We start from the raw sequence: 19,489 nt of genomic DNA, 5'->3' as shown, positions 1-19,489 counted from the left end.
ACATTCAAAAGTACCAACTAATTATTCTAATTATGATAGTGTAAAGTAATTATTGAATCAATACAAATGCCTTATGATTGATTACTTTCTGTCTGGAAGTATTGTCTCTCTGTCTTACTAACCTTGTCAAAATGATGGCAAGGGGACACAATAAAAATGGTATTTACTGCACTGTTTTCTGGGACACTAGCATATTTACTTTGCAACCACATCAGATAATCCACACAACATTGTGCAACATGCAGCCAGTGCTGCAACAAGGAATCAAATAGCAGTACAACATAACTGATGATTAGATTGTGTGGCTGCCATCTGCAAGTTGTGGCAGATTGATCTTGGGCTGAGTTACTATACTATACCATACCTTTTCAGCCAAATACTATCTCTCTTGCAACTTCATCTCCTGCCATCTACCATAATGTAATGGCAGTAACAGAAGGTAAAGATTACAGGAATGCCCAATCACCTGCCAGTACCTTATATTGCCATAGATCCAAACCTGGTTCACAAGAAGTTTTGGGAAATACCTAAAATGACATAATTTGAGCTAACTTAGGGCTTATATGCAGCCATGCACTCCCCTACTAGGGTTGTGCAAACAGGTTCGAATCTGAACAGGTTTGGTTCAACGGTTCAGGGTCAAGCCGAACCACCCCCTGTTCAGCTCGACCCCAGACCGAACACACACACCCATTTGGGGGTTCGTTGAGCCATTTTTTAAGAACAAAAATTCCCAGGCCACACAGGGTCCCACTGTGCATGTGTGGTGGTCTCCAGAATGGCCACCATGCTGGGAAATAGGTCCAGAAAGGGCCAAAGACCTCCCGAACTAGGTGATTTTTGCATAAAGGATGTCCGGCAGGAGGAGGGGGAACCTCCACAGATCCACCACCACCTCGGCAAAGCCCCCCAGAGGGTTAAGTTTAAAAAGGGGGATGGGGGGAGTTTGGGGGGAAAAACCGAACCAAACAGGGCAGTTTGATGGGGGTGGGGTCCAGTTCAGGTCCGGTTCGGACTTGAAGCAAACTGGGCCAGGCAGTTTTGTGCATGGCCCTATCCTCTACCATTTTATTGTTATGTACCATTTTGGGTAAGATGGAGAGGTTCAGTTAACTATATTAAAATTACAGTACTTATGGTAGAAATCAGAACACATCCATATTCTAGAAAACATCTGGTTTTGTAGGGTATAGCAGTGGTTTCTAAGTATACTCTGGGATACCATGATGTTCTTTGGAAGTTTATCAGGGGTTCTTGAAAAAGACTAGTAGCATGCGTCCAATATTTCAGATACGAAGATAGGGACACGATCATCTATTTGAAAATACTAGGATACTGCCAACACAACAACCTTGTTCTCCCAGGAAATAGCACTGGCCAAATGCATAGACAGAGGTGGATAGAGTGGACGGTACCACATCAGATGGCATGTGGGGAAATCACATTTGTGATGCTCTTCCCCTATACAAACTGCTCAAGTTAATTAAAACAATTAGTACAGTTGTGCTGCTTGTTGTGTTAGTTTTCTACTTGCATTTGACAAGAAGTGACAAGCTGATATGGAAAGTGTTTCCTGATGCTAGAAAGTTTGACTATTGGATTTGACCAGACATTAAAACAGGATGCTCTTATAGGCTTGATGGTTTGGCCATGCTCTGTTCAGTGAGGAGTATACCATCTGCTCTCCTGTTACCCAAAGCATACCCATCTGTGGCCAGACAGAAATATTTCTTCAAATTCTTGTTGATGGTATGAAGAAAAATGATAATATCCCAGACCATAGATAGCATTGCCAAAGTTTTTTCTCTGTTTATGGTAAGCACTGCTTAGTTACTACTTAGCTATCAAGATAATTATATAATCCTATTATACTTCACATATTATTAAGAATCATCATCCCCTTAATGTTGAAGGCACTTATTACGTAAAGAATATTTATTTAAAAGTGTTGTTAATAAGCCCCTTGTGGCAGCAGAAATGCAGCAGTCAAGATCTCATTGCATGACTAAGAACCTTCATAAACCACAGCTCAGAAACCAGGTAAGGATTTCAATAAACCAAGGTTGTGTTTGAGGAGCTTATTTCTAATTAATTTTCCTTAGCACAGGACGTGTGGGTGGTGAACTTAAGAAGAGCCCTGCTGGATCAAAGTAAGGTTCAGTAAAAAATACCCACACTTTCCTTTCCAAATTTTCCACCTCATTCACAGGTGGAAAATTGGGATAGCATTTCAGCTAGTGGGGGTGAAATGTGTCCACAGGTTTACAGGAAGGAGCTCACTGTGAGCAGCAGAAGCAATGATTATTTCTTTCTGACTTGTTTGCTGCAGGCGGTGTCTGTGGCAGAACCCCTTTTGGTGGCCACTCTCCCCACCACACACACACAGAGCTGTGTATGAAGCATAATTCTAGGGAATTCTTGCGGGTGTGGGATAGTGCTTCTCCACTGATAGCTGCCATTGTGTTGTGGCAGCTGCCATTTTTGACAAGAGGGGCTCTGCTGCCAGTGCCTGAAGCTGCAAAAAAGGAAAAGAGAGAGAAGAGGAAGAAAGTGCTTTTGAATCTGTATATTCCATAGTGGAAGGTCCATAAAATCTTTGAAACCTATTTTCCATGAAACCACCATGATATAGGATTCAGTTCTACAGGTGGGATCCAAGCAGGCTGAAATAATGCCTTTAATTTAAACAGCTATGTTAAGAGTTTGAGTTGTGCAGAATATTTTTTAAAAAGTTAATAAAACATACTGTAACTCAAATTTGCTATTATGCTATGTCAACACAATCAGGCCAGTTAAAGAACTTCTACACCACTTTGGATCCACTTGGTCCAAATGAGATTATTTTTATCTGTTGTAAATATGTTGACAGAAACCAACCAAGGCCCTTCAGCATCGGCCTGATATTGGAGTTCCTGACTTATGCCCGTACACATTTGAAACTGTCATCTAATTGTGTATATGTGTTAACGTTCACCATTCCTTTCTTTTCAATGTGTAGATGAAGGTGCTTCCATTCACCCCTGTGATGATACATATTGTGGTCCTTTTCCTGAATCTGAACCTGAAGTTAAGGCTGTAGCTCACTTTCTTCGCAAACACCGGAAACAAATAAAAGCCTACTTGTCCTTTCATGCATATGCTCAGATGTTGCTATATCCATACTCCTATAAGTATGCGACTATTCCAAATTTCAGCTGTGTAGTAAGTACAGAACTTGGAGTATTTTGGTTGCTTGTGCTCTTTTCAGATTTAAAAAAAAGGTGTCTGCTTTTGGCATTCATTGTAGGAGGGCTTCTCAAACATCATAGTGAGACTCCTCTAAATTTTAAAAAATTGATTGGGCCTCCTAGGAATTCTTTCAAACATCCAGGATTTCCATTTTGCTGTCTCGGCTCAGGGAATGTTACAATACTAGGAATCCTGGGGCACAGAATACATTAACCATACATTTAGACACTTAGCCTGATCCTATGTAGAATTAGGCATGCCTGATTCTGCAGAGGATTGGGCAATGAAGAGGACAGCTGTGTCATATTCTATATCTACAATGCAGTGTAGTGCATGAAAGGTTGGATTGCTATAGGGTTGCAGCCACACACAGTGCATTGCACCCCCAGCTCTAATGAAGACAGGACATGCTTAGCTGGAGTGAAATAGGGCCACATTGACATAGTATACTTGGACGTCCAAATAGCTTTTTATTTTATTTTATTTTATTTATTTATTTTTGCCTTTATATACCGCCTTTCGTTAAAAGACAACCCCAAGGCGGTTTACAAAAGTTAAAACATACAATAAAAAGACAATAAAAACATCAAGCTAAAAAGTATAAAAACATATAAAAACAGGCATAGAAACAATACAACAGATAAAAACACCCAGAAGCAGCAGTAAAAACGATTATGTAAAAGCCTGGGTAAAAAGCCAAGTCTTTACAAGCTTTCTAAAAGCCGTGATGGAGTCCGAGGAACGAATGGCCACTGGGAGAGCATTCCAGAGTCTAGGAGCAGCAACAGAGAAGGCCCTGTCCTGAGTGCACAACAGCCGGGCCTCTCTCATTGTCGGCACCCGAAGCAGGGCCCCCTCAGGTGTCCTCGTCAAGCGGGCAGCAACCCTTGGGAGCAGGCGGTCCCTCAAATACCCCGGGCCCAAACTGTTAAGGGCTTTAAAGGTCAAAACCAGCATCTTGAATTGGACCTGGAAACGAACCGGCAACCAGTGCAGCTCTTTCAAAATGGGGGTGATGTGTTCCCAACGGGCAGCTCTGGATCAAACCCTCGATGCCGCGTTTTGCACTAGCTGCAGTTTCCGGATATTCTTCAAGGGCAGCCCCACGTAGAGCATGTTACAGTAATCCAGCCGCGACGTGACTAAGGCATGGGTGACCGTGGCCAGATCTGCCTTCTCGAGAAAGGGATGCAGCTGGCGCACTAGCCGAAGCCGTGCAAAGGCACCCCTGGCCACCGCCTCCATCTGAGCTTCCAAAAGCAGAGCCGGGTCCAGTAGTACCCCCAAGCTGCGTACTTGCTCCTTCAAGGGGAGTGCAATCCCATCCAGAACCGGTAAAATCTCCTCATCCCAATTGGCTCTCCTACTGACCAACAGTACCTCCGTCTTATCCTGATTTAATTTCAGTTTGTTAGCCCACATCCAACCCATCACGGCCTCCAGCCCCCGATTCAGGACATCCACCGCCTCCCTAGGATCAGATGACAAGGAGAGATAGAGCTGAGTGTCATCCGCGTATTGCTGACAACTCAGTCCAAATCCCCGGATGACCTCTCCCAGCAGCTTCATGTAGATGTTAAACAGCATGGGGGACAAGACCGATCCCTGCGGGACCCCACAGGCCAACGGCCACGGGGCTGAGAAGTAGTCCCCCAGCACCACCTTCTGGACCCTCCCCCCAAGAAAGGACCGGAACCACTGCAATGCAGTGCCTCCGATTCCCATACTCGAGAGGCGGCCCAGAAGGATACCATGGTCGATGGTATCGAATGCCGCCGAGACGTCCAGCAGAACCAACAGGGACACACTCCCCCGTCTAGTTCCCGGCGTAGGTCATCCACTAGAGCGACCAAGGCAGTCTCAGTCCCATACCCGGGGTGGAAGCCAGATTGAAAAGGGTCCAGATAATCCGTATCATCCAAGACCCTCTGCAGCTGGGACGCCACCACACGCTCCATCACCTTGCCCAAAAAGGGAAGGTTAGACATAGGTCTATAGTTGTCCAGGTTGGAGGGATCAAGGGAGGGATCAATAGTGGTCTTACCACTGCCTCCTTGAGGCACAATGGCATCCTGCCCTCCCTTAATGAAGTATTAACGATCACCTCCAGCCATCTGCCTGTCCCCTCCCTGGCAGCTTTTATTAGCCATGAAGGGCAAGGGTCAAGAGTGCACGAAGTCGCCCACACACTGCCCAGGATCTTGTCCACATCCTCAGGCCGCACCAACTGAAAATAATCCAACACAACGGGACTAGATGGTACCAAAGGCACGTCTGCCGGAACTGCCAAAACTCTGGAGTCCGGGTCAGCACGGATGCGAGCGACTTTATCTGCAAAGTGACAGGCAAACTTATCACAAAGAGCTGTAGATGACTCCTCCCCCATTTTTACAGAGTTCCCCATCAAAGCCTCTTGAGTAAGCTTAGCAGTCATGGGATAAGGGGACAGGTTCATGTGTGGATCAGTAACTGATTGAGGGACAAGAAACAGGGTAGGAATAAAAGGACAGTTGTCTAAATGGAGGGAAGTAAGAAGTGGGGTCCTCCAAGGATCTGTACTGGGACCACTGCTCTTTAACTTGTTCATAAATGATATAGAAATTTGGATAACCAGGGAGGTGGCCAAATTTGCAGATGACACTGAACTATTTTGGGTAGTGAAATCCAAAAGAAATTGTGAGGAGCTCAAAAAGCATCTCTCCAAACTGGGTGAGTGAACGACAAAATGGCAAATGCAATTCAATGTAAGCAAGTGTTGTGAAGCATACTGGGGCAAAAAAATCTCCCACTCACATATACACTGATGTCTGAGCTGTCAGTGACTGACCAGGAGAGGGAACTTGGGATTGTGGGGGACAGCTCGTCAAAAGTGTTGACTTGGTGAGCGGCAGCTGTGAAAAAGGCAAATTCCATGCTAGGGATCATTAGGAAGGGGATTGATAATAAAAATACCAATATTATAATTCCCCTATACAAATCAATGGTGCCAGCACATTTAGAGTACTCCATGCAGTTCTGGTCACCATATCTTAAGAAGGATATTGTAGAACTGGAAAAGGTGCAGAAGAGGGCGACCAAGATGATCAGGGGCCTGGAGTACCTTCCTTATGAGGCAAGGCTACAGCATCTGAGGCTTTTTAGTCTGGAAAAGAAGCGGCTATGGGGGGACGTGATTGAGGTGTAAAAAAATCATGCATGAAGTAGAGAGAGTAGACAGAGATAAATTTTTTCCACTCTCACAACACAAGAACCAGGGATAATCCCATGAAACTGAAGGCCAGAAAATTTAGGACCAACAAAAGGAAGTAATTTTTCGCACTGCATATAATTAATCTGTGGAATTCTCTGCCATGGGGTGTGGTGATGCCCACTAGTTTGGATGGTTTTAAAAGGGGGGCTTAGACAAATTCATGAGGACACACCTATCAATGGCTATTAGTCTACAGGCCACCTCCAGCCTTAGAGGCAAGATTCCTCTGAATACCAATTTCAGGGGAGCAACAGCAGAAGAGAGGGCATGCCCTCACCTCTTGCCTGTGGGCTTCTCAGAGGCATCTGGTGGGCCACTGTATGTAACAGGATGCTGGTCTAGATAGGCCTTGAGCCTGGTCCAGCAGGGTAGTTCTTATGTTCCCCCTACTAGGGATGTGCATGGAACCGGCGGGCCTGGTTCAGTTCGAGTCCAGACTGGACTCGAACCAAACCGGGCCAGTTCAGTCCAGCACCCCCTCAACCCCCCCCCCCGGTTTGGTTCAGTCTGGAGGGGTTCGCAGACCATTTTCTTTTTTAAAAAATTACCTTATTCCCCCTCGGGGGAGTTCCTGGAGGTGGCAGGGGGGTCTGCGAAGGTTCGCCCTCCGTCCGCCGGCCTTCGTCATGTCCCTCTTTGCCCGTTCAGGTGCTCTTTGGCTGGTTTTCGACCTTCACCCGGCTGCCTGGCGGCCATTATGGAAGCCGCACACCTGCGCATATGGCCTCTGTGTGGCTTGGGGTATTCCCGAGAGGAAATCAGGTAAAAAGATTTTTTTTTAAGAAAGAAATGAAAATGGTCTGCGAATCCTGCAAACATTTGGGTGTGTTCAGTCCGGGGTCAGACTGATCAGGGGGTGGTTCAGTTCAACCCCGAACGATCGAACCTAACAGGTTCAACGTCGAACCTGTTCACACATCCCTACCCCCTACCTAGGTTTTTACTTACACATGATCAAAAATTGGGAGTGTGCACAGGTCCTAAAGCTGGACAGGACGCTTGTCCCACCCAGTTTATGATCATGAGAACAAGCCGACTGTGCTACACTTAGAACTGCTGGACAGAAGCTGAGCTGCAATAGCACAAGAATTTTAGCTGTGCCAGCACAGTTTCCCAGCAGCTTATCAGAATTTGGCAGAGAAGGGAACATTGTAGGGAGGGACAGTGGGGGAGATTGATTAGTCAGCAGCATCCCACCCATTATTGCAGGATCAGAACTACTCCTTGCACTGATGCAAAGCACACAAAGAAAGAATGAATGATAAATAGCCCAGAGGCTACCACCGGGGCCCACTAATTTTGTCTGGCCTTGGTAGCCAGCCAAGTGCCACTGGCTCTGCCTCTCCCTCAAGGAGGAGGGAAGGAACTTCAATTAAAATGTCATTATTAGCTTTGGAACACTTCTAAGACGTGTGGCGCTGTAGGGCCAAGACTTGCTTCCCCCCACCCCCAGCTCCTAGGAGGAAGCAGGGGCTCCTTCCCTTATCCTGAGTCTGACATCGGCTAACCACAGTGTCAGGGATATCCCTCACCTTTTTGCTGAGCATGGAGAAGAGCAAAGGATCTCCTAGACCTTGTGCAAGTATAGGAGAGCTGTGAGGTACATTGCTGCCCTCTGAGTCTTTCCAGGGCTCAGCTCAAGGTTGCCAAGTTCTCCCGCCCTTCTCTCAAGCCTGGAGCAGAGTGGCTTTCTCAGATTTTGCACATTTACTGCAAGTGTATCTCTGTGTGCCACTCCATTCTATGCACATTCCTTGTCCAGTAGCCAATTACAGCAAGTAATGGAAGCTACGGCAGGACAACAAAACTCATTTATCAAGAGGCACACCATAGGACCACGTCACTTGCGATGCACTCCTACACTTCACCACATCTCTATGGTGGGGATAGCTATAGATGGAAAGAAGGCAATTATATGATGAAGAATTTGCTCAGACTCCATCACAGTTTTTAGAAAACTGTTCACATTAGCTCCTTAGATTCCATCACAGTTTTTATAAAGCTTGTTAAATCTTGGCTTTTTAGCCAGGCTTTTACATGATTGTTTTTATTGCTGCTTCTATGTGTTTTTACCCATGTATAGTTTTTATGCTTGTATTTTATAGATTTTAAATTTGGTTTGTTTTATATTTTTAGCTTAAAATTATTATTGTCATTTTATTGTATTTTTTTTAACTTTTGTAAACCGCCTTGAGATTGTTTTTAATGAAAGGCGGTATATAAATCCAACGATAGATAGATAGATAGATAGATAGATAGATAGATAGATAGATAGATAGATAGATAGACAGACGGATAGATAGATAGATAGATAGATAGATAGGGAAAGTCACAAACCATCAAGTGCAAAGGAGAACTCTCACATGCAAACAAACAACCAAGGACAACAATGTTGTACAGAAAATAAAAGGCACAACTAGATGCCTTCATTATTATATCAGATGCAGTTGCAGCTTATTTTATATATGCAATGAATTGCACTGAGCTGCTAAGCAGAATCACAAAGAAGTCCCTTCCCATGTTTCTCCCTTGGGACAGACTTCACAAGCATCAGATTTATTTTGCATGTTGAGATTGGCCAGCAGATGAAAGCTTTTCCATGGGCCTCAGTATTCAGATATGAGAGGACTCTTTAATAATTCCTGAGTTGAAGGCAAGCAGGCGTCTGTCCAGTTTGCTACATAGAACTGTGCTGCCCGTCACTCTTTGAATTAGTGTGTTAAATTATTTAGGGCTTTGAAACTGGAGAGAGGAATACACAACTCCCTACATTACATCTTCTCTTAGACAGTGTTTTCCAGTGCAGATGCAAAGTTTATATTGTGACTTTAAGTCTTGAAGGGGTGGTTATTATTTTATTTATTCATACTAATTATTGAGTGAGTACAATTATAAGTCCTGCAGTGAAGTTGTATGGCAGTATGAAACAAAGGGGTAGGTTTGGAGCTTCTAGCCAACATTTACTGTATATTACTTAACATTCATAGTCGTGGTAATCCAGGGTTCCCAATCTTGGATCCTCAGATGTTGTACAACTCCCATTACCACAATGACCTTGACAATGGCCAGTGGGTGATGGGAGTTGTTGTCCAACAATATCTGGGGACCCAAAGTTGGGAACCCCTGAGATAATTAGTATGGGATAGGCTCTTTCAAGGAATCCACAGCAAAAATGCTCCCACTTCCATAGGCTAACTGACAAATGGAAAGTAATTGGTTCTGACCAAGTGCTGAATTCTGAGAAGTCTGCTCGCAAAATAAGAAATCTAGATGTTGCATTAAAATAAGTTCTTATTTATTTCATTTATATTCTGCTTTTCTCCCATGAAACTTGGGGTGGCATACATACAGTTCCCAGGCAATCCTTAAAGGTAAAGTTGTGCCGTTGAGTCGGTGTTGACTCCTGGCGACCACAGAGCCATGTGGTTTTCTTTGATAGAATACAGGAGGGATTTATCATTGCTATCTCCCATGCAGTATGAGATAGAGAGGAGAGCTGATCTGGAGAGGAGAGCAGGTCTTGTCGCAGCAAGCATGATTTGTCCCCTTAGCTAAGCAGGGTCTACCCTGGTTGTATCTGAATGGGAGACTAGAAGTGTGAGCACTGTAAGATATTCCCCTTAGGGGATGGATCCACTCTGGGAAGAGCAGAAGGTTCCAAGTTGCCTCCCTGGCAGCATCTCAAAGATAGGGCTGAGAGAGATTCCTGCCTGTAACCTTCCACTGCCAGTCTGAGAAGCCACTACCAGTCTGTGAAGACAATACTGCGCTAGATAGACCAATGGTCTGACTCAGTATATTTATTTATTTATTTATTTATTTATATTTTACATATTTTTATACCACCCAAAACTTACATATATGGCAGCTTCCTATGTTCCTATGTTGCTATGGTGCCTTTCAGCATCTTCTTATAGCACTGCTGTATATAATAAGCAGCATATAATATAATACCAGTGGGGATTTGAACCAGCAACCTCTTGCTCCCTAGGCAAGTTACTTCCCTGCTGCGCCATTAGGTGGCAATCCTTACAAAGCATTAAACCATGGTTTAGATGATCATTTGAACCTGCCCATTATCTCTTCTCAAAACTTCTCCCACATAACAGTAGCTCTTGGACTCCCAGAACTCTCTTTAGCTTCCGGGATAGCCTCTCCACATACATCCTTCCTCACAAGGGATGCCTCTAGAGATGCCTAAGGCATACACTCCAACTTTCTGTACAGTAGTTTTTGAAGGGGTGGGGGAGTTTTAAAAGTTCAAGTTCAAAAGCTGCCTCTAATCATTGCAAGCTGAATGCAATCATTAATGTTGCTTTTGTTTGGGGGTTTGATTCATGTAAATATCATTAATGTGATTTGTTCATTTATGTATCCCTTCCAGGAATCTGCAGCTTTTAATGCTGTGAATGCCTTGCAGTCAGTTTATGGGATAAGATACCGATATGGCCCGGCCTCTAGCACTTTATGTAAGTTATTCCAGTAAGCAAGCTAGCTTCTTTTTCATATACTATGTTGGTGTTGGCTCTTCTGTAACAAGCAAGCAAACTATTTTGAAGATAACTTGGTCCATCTAATATGATTAGAGGCAAGAGAGTGAAAATTTGCAACTTGCAGATAGGCTGCTGCAATGCGCTCTATGTGGTTTGGAAACTTCAGTTAGTTCAAAATGCAGCAGCCAGATTGGTCTCTGGAGTATCCTGGAGAAAACACATTAGGTATGCCTGTTCTTAACAGTAGCACTGGCGAATTGATGGTTATTACCATTAAAGCCCTGAATAGCTTAGGTCTGGGTTACCTGAAAGAGCACCTTTCTCTACAAGTTCCCCACTGCTCATTATGACCACCAGGAGGGGTCCATCTTCAGGTGCCACCAGTTCATTTGGTGGCAACCGGGGATCGGGCCTTCTCAGTTGTCGCCCCTGTGTTGTGGAACATGCTCCCCATGGATATAAGAAGATTATCTTCCTTGGAGGCCTTCAGAAGACCCATCTTTTTAGAATGGCTTAATTATATCTAGTTTTAGTTTTAATCTGGTTTAATTTTTATTTTAATTGTTTTATTATGTTTTTAATTTTAATGTAAACTGCTCTGAGCCGCTTTAGGAAGGGCGCTATATAAACCAAATATATATATTAGTCACAAGTCTCAAATGGTTGCCCCAGATGAAAATCTGGGTCCACATATACATCAAAAGACACGTTCAACCAATTCAGTGGGGCCAGATGATCATAAAAATGTGTGCCCATGTGCACATCTGGATCTGCATCAATTATGTATGAAAAGTTGCTTCCGTGGATAGATACCCATTGGGCATATACATTTTATACTTTCAAGACTTTCTGGGTTTTCTCTCAATATATATTTGTATATTAATGTGCCAAGTGTTCATTCATGATCTGAGCAGCATTCTTTTTAAATGATGGATTTATAGCACAATCTTTTTAAAGATGGAGAAATGTCAGATTTCTCTAACAGAGAAATATTTTAAGTGTATTTTTCCCAGTAGAGTACAGAATCTGTAAAGTCTAGGTTTTCAAAAACTGTCAGAGTTTTAACAGAACTCTCTAGGCAACTTTGAGAGAGAGAAAAAATTCAGCATAAGTGGCTCTAGTTGGTTTCATCTGATCTGAAATATTGAAAGACCACACTATTTTAAAATGAAGATGGGGGAAAGGATGTACATAATCGTTTTCTTAAATCTAAAGATAATGATGTATCTTTACATCAGATAAATTATGTATGACCAGTACCATAGTATATGAAGTTAGCTCACAGGGGTGTCATTAGGGGATGGCCCATGGGGCATGGGCCCCAAATGAATTTCTCAGAGCCCCAAATCTCATCAGCCACCTCCTGCCTCCATGACCTCTTCCAGAAGGGAAGTGCAGCAGTGGAGGCATCTGCACAGAGCATGGGAGAGAGCTCCTTGCCTCAGCTAGGGTTGCCATATTCTGGCTTTCCAAACCCAGGTCTCTAATTTGCATATTATGTAAATTAGCTTGAACATTATTTTTGAGCAGAATAGTGACTGCATATTTTGCTCTATAACTCCACTTCTACAAGGGCTAGAGCTTAGGTTTGTTTGTTTGTTTGTTTTGTTTTGTTTTTTAATGAAAGCTAGCATCTGGTCGAATCTGGGTGGGCTAAGCAATCTGGGTGAGATGCTTAAAATTCAGGTGAAACCCGGAATTTCAGGGGGCATGGCAACTCTAGCCTTAGCTAGCTCCTGCTGCTTCCACCTTTGTAGTTGCTGTATTTATAAGACAAGAGACTTCTTAAAACGTATGTAATTATTCAGGGGTGGGTGGGATATGACTGAGTTTAATTATCAGGGGAAGGCTGTGGGCCCAGGGCCTGGATCTTTTACCTAGCAATGCCCCTGCCTCCTTCCCTGAGGTAACTAAGAGGACTACTTCTTAGTTTTTTGTGCATAGTCCCTGTCCACAGCAGGACCCCACACCTGCCTAGAACCCAAGTTCAATAGCTGCCCTGTTATAAGTCAATTAGAAAGCCCACACCCAGCTGCTCCTCCGTACATTCCTCTGCTACCGATTGTAAAATCAGCTCCTTGCGATTGCTGCATGCCCAGAACAAAATTGGTGGGATGGCTGCTGCTTCCCATGGAGGGAAGAAGGGTGAGAGAGCATTTCAGCTGCCTCCTTGCACCTGTGATCCAGGGATGCTCTAAAAATCCTCCATTTTCTCCCCCCAGGGGAAAACGCTTGACTGTCCATAAACAGTCTCTGTGGATGTCTTGCTAGAAAGCCTGCACCACTTTAAGTTCCCATACCCCCTACTTTCGTTTGCAAAAAAAAAGAAGGGGGGGGGAGGATAATCCATGGGTTCTTGGTTTGAAAATATGATACATAGAAACATATTTTATTGTTAGCCATTACTCTGTAGGTGTTTTGTTGTTTTTTTTAAATGACAACTTCTGTTTGCTTAAGGAGCTTTCCAGCTTATTAAAAACACTTCCTCCTTGTTGGGAATTCTCTCTGGTAAGAGAAACCCTTTTACATTATAGCAGAGTGCACAGAGGCACAACACAGCGGAATTTGGTTAGGCATGCGTGTATGCTGAGAGTAAAGTAACTTGGAGCCAGTTCATAGTTTCAAATCAATATAAATGATATTTATTAGAGAACTCCATTCTAGATAGGAAAGTGAGGAGTTAGGATCTCTAATCTATCTATCTAGCTGGATGCAGATGGATTTTGCATCTCTGCACACATGGTGTGCCTAGCCCGATTTTGCCCGCGCGTGAGAACCACTGGGCTCGCAGTCAAGCCCAGTCTCACCAAAGCGGGTAACCCGCTAAGGTTACCCTCCCCTAAGCCCAGGTTAGCAGAGTGAGTGCTCCACTAACCCGGGCTTCCAGATTGTGTGTTGCCATGCCGCAGCAACTCACAAGTAGACCCCCAACCGGGAGGCTAAAAAGCAGCACACTTGCGCAGGGCATGCTGGAACTTCTGGGGGCCACACAGCCCCCGATCCCCACAGCCCCTGCCAGCTCCGTGACAGAGCTGGCAGTCTTGTGGGCAGCCGATCTGGCCACCCAGGATCTGTGGGCGCTTGTCTGCGGGGAGAGCGGACTAAGCCGCCTAATGGCCGCCTAACCCCATCTTGATATATGAACTGCATTATACTCAGTTCATTCCACAGCAACAGGTGTATGGGAGGCAGCTAGTTTTTGTCTCTCCATAAGCTAAACACAGTTCCAGGGAGAAGCTAACCTGTCTTTGCAAGGAGTGCACTTAAGTAACTCATGAGAAAGTTTTTCTTTTAAAATAATGTTTCAGAAATGTGTTTCTTCATCTTATAAAATAAACTTTCCATGTATTGCCATGTACACAAAGCAAGTTGAAACCATTGTGGAAGGAGAAAGTAGAGAATGTTAGCCACACTCTTGTTTTCCATTAGGGGTGTGCACGGAACTGGTCCGGCACTGGGGTGGGGGGTTCCAATTTAAAAAGGGGGAGCTTTACTCACCCCTTCCAGTTAAAAAGCGTATTTCTTGTAGTAATTGGGCGGCAGGGTGCCGCCCGCTTCAATCTCCAAGTCTGGCCGCGGGCTCCTCCTTGGTAGGCATAATCGGGCGGCAGGATCGCTCCAAGTCCCTGCCGCCCGCCCTCTTCATGCTAAGCAAGCCCCCCCGTCGGCTGGCGGCCGCCCCCTGTGCATATTAGGGGGTTCCCCCCTCCCCTCCACCCCCTTCTTGCCAAATATCCCCCCCCTCCATTACAGGAGGACGGCAGGAGAACTCCCGGAAAAGGAGAAGGGGGACGGCAGGGAGTTCTCCTGCCGTCCTCCTGTAATGGAGGGGGGGGATATTTGGCAAGAAGGGGGTGGAGGGGAGGGGGGAACCCCCTAATATGCACAGGGGGCGGCCGCCAGCCGACGGGGGGGGGCTTGCTTAGCATGAAGAGGGCGGGCGGCAGGGACTTGGAGCGATCCTGCCGCCCGATTATGCCTACCAAGGAGGAGCCCGCGGCCAGACTCGGAGATTGAAGCGGGCGGCACCCTGCCGCCCAATTACTACAAGAAATACAGTTTTTTACTGGAAGGGGTGAGTAAAGCCTCCCCTGTTTTGAGTGTAACCCCCCACCCGAACCAAAACCACCCCGTGACCGGACCGGTCTGGAGGCCTTTAGAATGGCCTCCGAACCGATCCGTGCACATGACTATTTTCCATTGTGTAATGCTTAGATCTTCTTTTGAATTAAAGTTAATTAAAGGTAAAGTGTGCCATGAGTCAGTTTCGACTCCTGGTGCCCACAGAGCCCTGTGGTTTTCTTTGGTAGAATACAGGAGGCATTTACCATTGCCTCCTCCCACATAGTATGCAATTATGCCTTTCAGCTTCTTCCTATATCGCTGCTGCCCGATATAGTACCAGCAGGGATTTGAACTGGCAATCTTTTGCTTGTTAGTCAAGTATTTCCTCACTGCATCCTTCAGGCCTAATCCTATGTGTGACTGTACCAGCAGAGAAGTGGCTATGGCTATGATGTCAGGAATGCCAATACTGACAAATGCATTAATACAGCATCATGCAGAAGATTAAGGAGCACAGAAATGGAAGAAGATGGGATGGCAATGTGAGGGCATTTTAGGTGGATAGAACCAGCTGTGCCAATACAGACCTGCCTTGGTAGTCAGCAGTTAGAATTGCATTGCATCCCACATGTAGCATGGCAAGATAAACAGCTTGAGTTTTTAAGGGCCCTAAACAGCTTGGGCCCTGGGTATTTAAGAGAACATCTTCTTTGCTATGAACTGCACCGCCCATTGGGATCATCTGGAGAGGTTCATCTGCAGTTGCCACTGGCTCGTCTGGTGGCTACTTGGGGACGGGCCTTCTCCATTGCTGCCCCAAGGCTTTGGAACACACTTCTTGCTGAAATAAGAGCCTCCCTGTCTCTTACAACTTTTAAAAGGGAAGTCAAGGCTCTTTTACTCTTTTTAATGCTTTTTTACTTGTCCACCCAGGCTTTTAATTAGATATGTTTTAATTGTGTTTTAATAGTTTTAACTTTTTACATTTTAATTGTTGAAATATGTTAATCTTTTTTATTGGTGGTTTTTATTGTTTTGTAAACTGCCCAGAGAACTTGTGCTTTGGGTGGTATAAAAATATGCTTAAATAAATAAGTAAGTAAGTAAGTAAGTAAATAAGATGGACCGATCCTTCTTGCCCCACAGGCAATGTAGCTATAGCTATCTGCAATACTGTCCTACACTAAACCTCTCTCTTTTTCCTTCTCAGATGTGAGTTCTGGCAGTTCTATGGACTGGGCTTATAAGAATGGCATCCCATATGCCTTTGCATTTGAATTGCGTGATACTGGCCATTTTGGATTTTTACTACCTGAAACCCTCATCAAGCCAACTTGTACAGAGACCATGCTAGCTGTTAAAAATATAACCATGCACTTGCTAAAAAAGTGTCACTAAAAGTTACATCAAAGGGTCTGAAGCAGTGGATGTTTTTATTATCATCTTACATGTTTATTACATAGCTCATGTCCAGTCACAGAAGTTTGTACCTGTTCTGCTGGTGAAGCTCAAACGATAAAATTTGTGACATTCATTCTACACGTAGATGTTGTTGAGAAGAGTATTATACATAGTCAAGTCTGTATTCTCTGATCGTATCACACAAATGTAGAAATCAGTAATGAGCCTGAAAATATATGGGGCAGTGCCTAGCAAAATGGAAGAAAATGGGGTGGGAATAGTAGTGTGGGGTCCAGAAGAACAAAACAAGGTTTCCAGTGGTCAGGAGACAGGTCATGAGTATATCTTTGCTCCAGCTCATGGCTAAAATAAAGCAGAATAAATTATTCAGAACAATCATGCATATTCAAATTTACCTAGTTTGCATAATTCATACAGGTCACAGATGAAGAAACTGAAATGCCTTGGCACAGGGTTGTTGTTTTTTTAAGCAAAGATTATTCACAGCCCTGGATGTATCTCAAATCACATGTGCAAGATAAATTAAATAATACCTTTTAGGGTATAATAAAGCACCACCATTTCACACCTCCAGAGTCAGTATCATTAACTTTCATGACAGCAGAATAAAGCACCTGTTATGCAGAAATTTCCTGGTATGCTCCAAATATAAATCTCACAGGAAGAACACACTGAATACTATAAGACACAATTTGCCCATATTTCTTCGCTCTAGTCTCAAATTGCAATAGAACAAAGGGGGAACAGTTAGGTATAACAATAAATTGGATGTCCTTTCACCCAGTAATAGCCCATTCACATAATGCTTATTGCACCTGATATAAAGATTCATTATAGGTCCTATATCTTTTGACCAGATTGTAGGGGATTAATGAAAACTTTTAATATTGTGTGTTGAAGCCTTGGCAAGCTATTTCAGTTTTGTCATAAATTAAACTAATTCTTTATAACACGAGATTAGATAAGGCATATTCCTCTCACTTTGGAAATGTCAGTGTGAACTCATTAAGTTCAATGTAGGAGACAGATAACATGAGCTGTATTCTAAGAGCTAGTTCACCCAGTAAATATGGCAGTTCTCCAGGCACTGTGGAATTCAGGCAACTTTCCCCCTACCAATATATGTAAGGGGAAAGTAAATATAGCTGTCAGTGTTGACTGGCTTTCAGGCAGTGCTTCTAACAGTCTATATTAGCTCAGTCTGAACAACAAATGGCTCAAACTGGGGAAGGCCAGAGTCAGCAGTCATATAAGGCCAGGTGGGACTTTATTGGCTCCTTAGGGCACCTGATCCGGTTATGCTGAAAAGCTACAGTACACCTTCTGGCCATTTGCAGGGTGTCACTGCAGAGCAACAGATCTCAAGCTAGCAGTTCTGTTTGCCTGCAAGCTACCCAGTGGCATAGAGCGTGAGGTGTATATGCCAACCAGCCAGAGTTGTTGGTTCAGGGCCTCAGGCACTAAAGAATATGGTGAATGTGTCATTTTTATGTACAGTAGGCAGGTGAGTGAATCAATGGCAGATTAAAGCAGAGGAGGCCTATGGCAGCAAAATTTGAGGAGCGGCAACTTTTGCTGCTCCTCAGATTTTGCAGTACCTCTCTGAGGGTGGCAGTAGGAGCCCCTACCTCGTCTCGGTGTCCCCTTCCCCGCAGCGGCAAAAGCCTATTTGCCTATGGGTGGCAAAGAGGTTAATCTGCCCCTGGAGTGAATGTCTCTGCATCCTATTATGTGTAAAGAATGTTTGTACTGGCCCTTGGTCACTGACATAAATGCTTACTACAAGTCATTCTTAACATATATTCCCTGAGCTGAAAGAATGATCTACATGTGATCAGTGCATCTGGAAGGATGCTGATCATGGGGATGGGGACATAGCTCAATGGTTGAGTATCTGCAGGTAAAGGGTTCAATCCCTGGCATCTCCAGGTGGGACTGGGGAAGATTCTTGTCTGAAATCTTGGAGAGGCACTGCCAGTCAGTGAAGACAATATTGAGCTAGATGGACCAATGGTCCGACCCAGTATAAGGCAGCTTCCTATGTTCCTATGGTTACAAATAAAAACAAATCCAACAATGAGAATTATATGCATGTCACTCTTTTTAGCACATATATGCATCCCCTAATAGATGTTCTTCAAACTCAACTGTGACAGGACTGATAACCTTCTTCTTTCAGCCACCAAAGTCATGATTTAGCCAGTGCTTACATGGACTTGGGTGCTGCTACATATTAAAATTTGAAACTGGGACCCCATCACACAGCATTCATGAAGTATGTGTGAAATGGGGGGGCCATGTTTTATTCTGACATTTCTGTGTTATACAAGACATCCAGACTAGATTAGAGAAAGATTATGACATTTTCAGTCACAGCACTCTATTGGGTGTCACAAAACAGCACATGTGGCTGAAGTCTGTGCAGAGGCGTAACTAGGGAAAACGGCACCCGGGGCAAGAACTGAAATGGCGCCCCCCCAACATACTATATTATACTTAGGTTTTTCCTCACAAACGCCTGCCGCCGCCGCCAAGCCAGGCCACTGACTGGCCGCCAGGTGCCAGCAAAGCAATGGGGGGGCCCGCGGGTGGCGCGGAAGGGACTGCTCGTGGGGGTGGGGGCACCTACGCGCTCCCTTGACTGCTGCAGCGCTGCTGCACTGAGCAGGAAACATTTGTATTAACAAAAAAAAATTTAAAAATTTGTCATGGCGGCGCCCCCCACGTGACCAGAAAAGATGGCGCCCGGGGCACGTGCCCCCCCTGCCCCCCCTATAGTTACGCCTCTGAGTCTGTGGCATGCCTGGTCAGGAACAGAACAGCTCATGGGCTGGGCTTTCACAGAAAACCAAGCCTACTCTCCTGCCTGCATTTCCCATACTGTGCTTCTAGCTACTCCTGGTAGTAGAGGTGTGCAAACCAGTTCAAGTCTTGAACAAGGTTCGAGTTGAACCAGCTCAATTTGACTAGTTCAAGCTCAAACCGGACCAGCCCTCCAAAAAGGTTCTTTGAAAGAACCTGGGCCACCGTC

At 44.6% G+C, this 19,489-nt stretch overlaps 1 protein-coding gene across 3 annotated transcripts in view; it reads left to right on the top strand.

Annotated features, from left to right (window-relative positions):
* Positions 1 to 17,891, top strand: part of CPA6 (carboxypeptidase A6) — an 86,294-nt gene extending 68,403 nt beyond the window's left edge. For all 3 annotated transcript variants that reach the window (XM_053250866.1, XM_053250864.1, XM_053250865.1), the window contains 3 exons: positions 2,999 to 3,201; positions 10,863 to 10,947; positions 16,247 to 17,891. In XM_053250866.1, coding sequence (XP_053106841.1) covers positions 2,999 to 3,201; positions 10,863 to 10,947; positions 16,247 to 16,434 — 476 coding nt within the window. In that variant the 3' untranslated portion in view covers positions 16,435 to 17,891. The remainder of the gene's footprint in view (positions 1 to 2,998; positions 3,202 to 10,862; positions 10,948 to 16,246) is intronic.
* The last annotated feature ends 1,598 nt before the right edge of the window (positions 17,892 to 19,489 follow it).

The sequence above is a fragment of the Hemicordylus capensis genome, chromosome 4 (assembly GCF_027244095.1).
Source record: "Hemicordylus capensis ecotype Gifberg chromosome 4, rHemCap1.1.pri, whole genome shotgun sequence".
NCBI classification, from domain to species: domain Eukaryota; kingdom Metazoa; phylum Chordata; class Lepidosauria; order Squamata; family Cordylidae; genus Hemicordylus; species Hemicordylus capensis.
The sequence above is the reverse complement of the archived record's forward strand: the minus strand, read 5'-3'. Positions and strand labels throughout refer to the sequence as shown.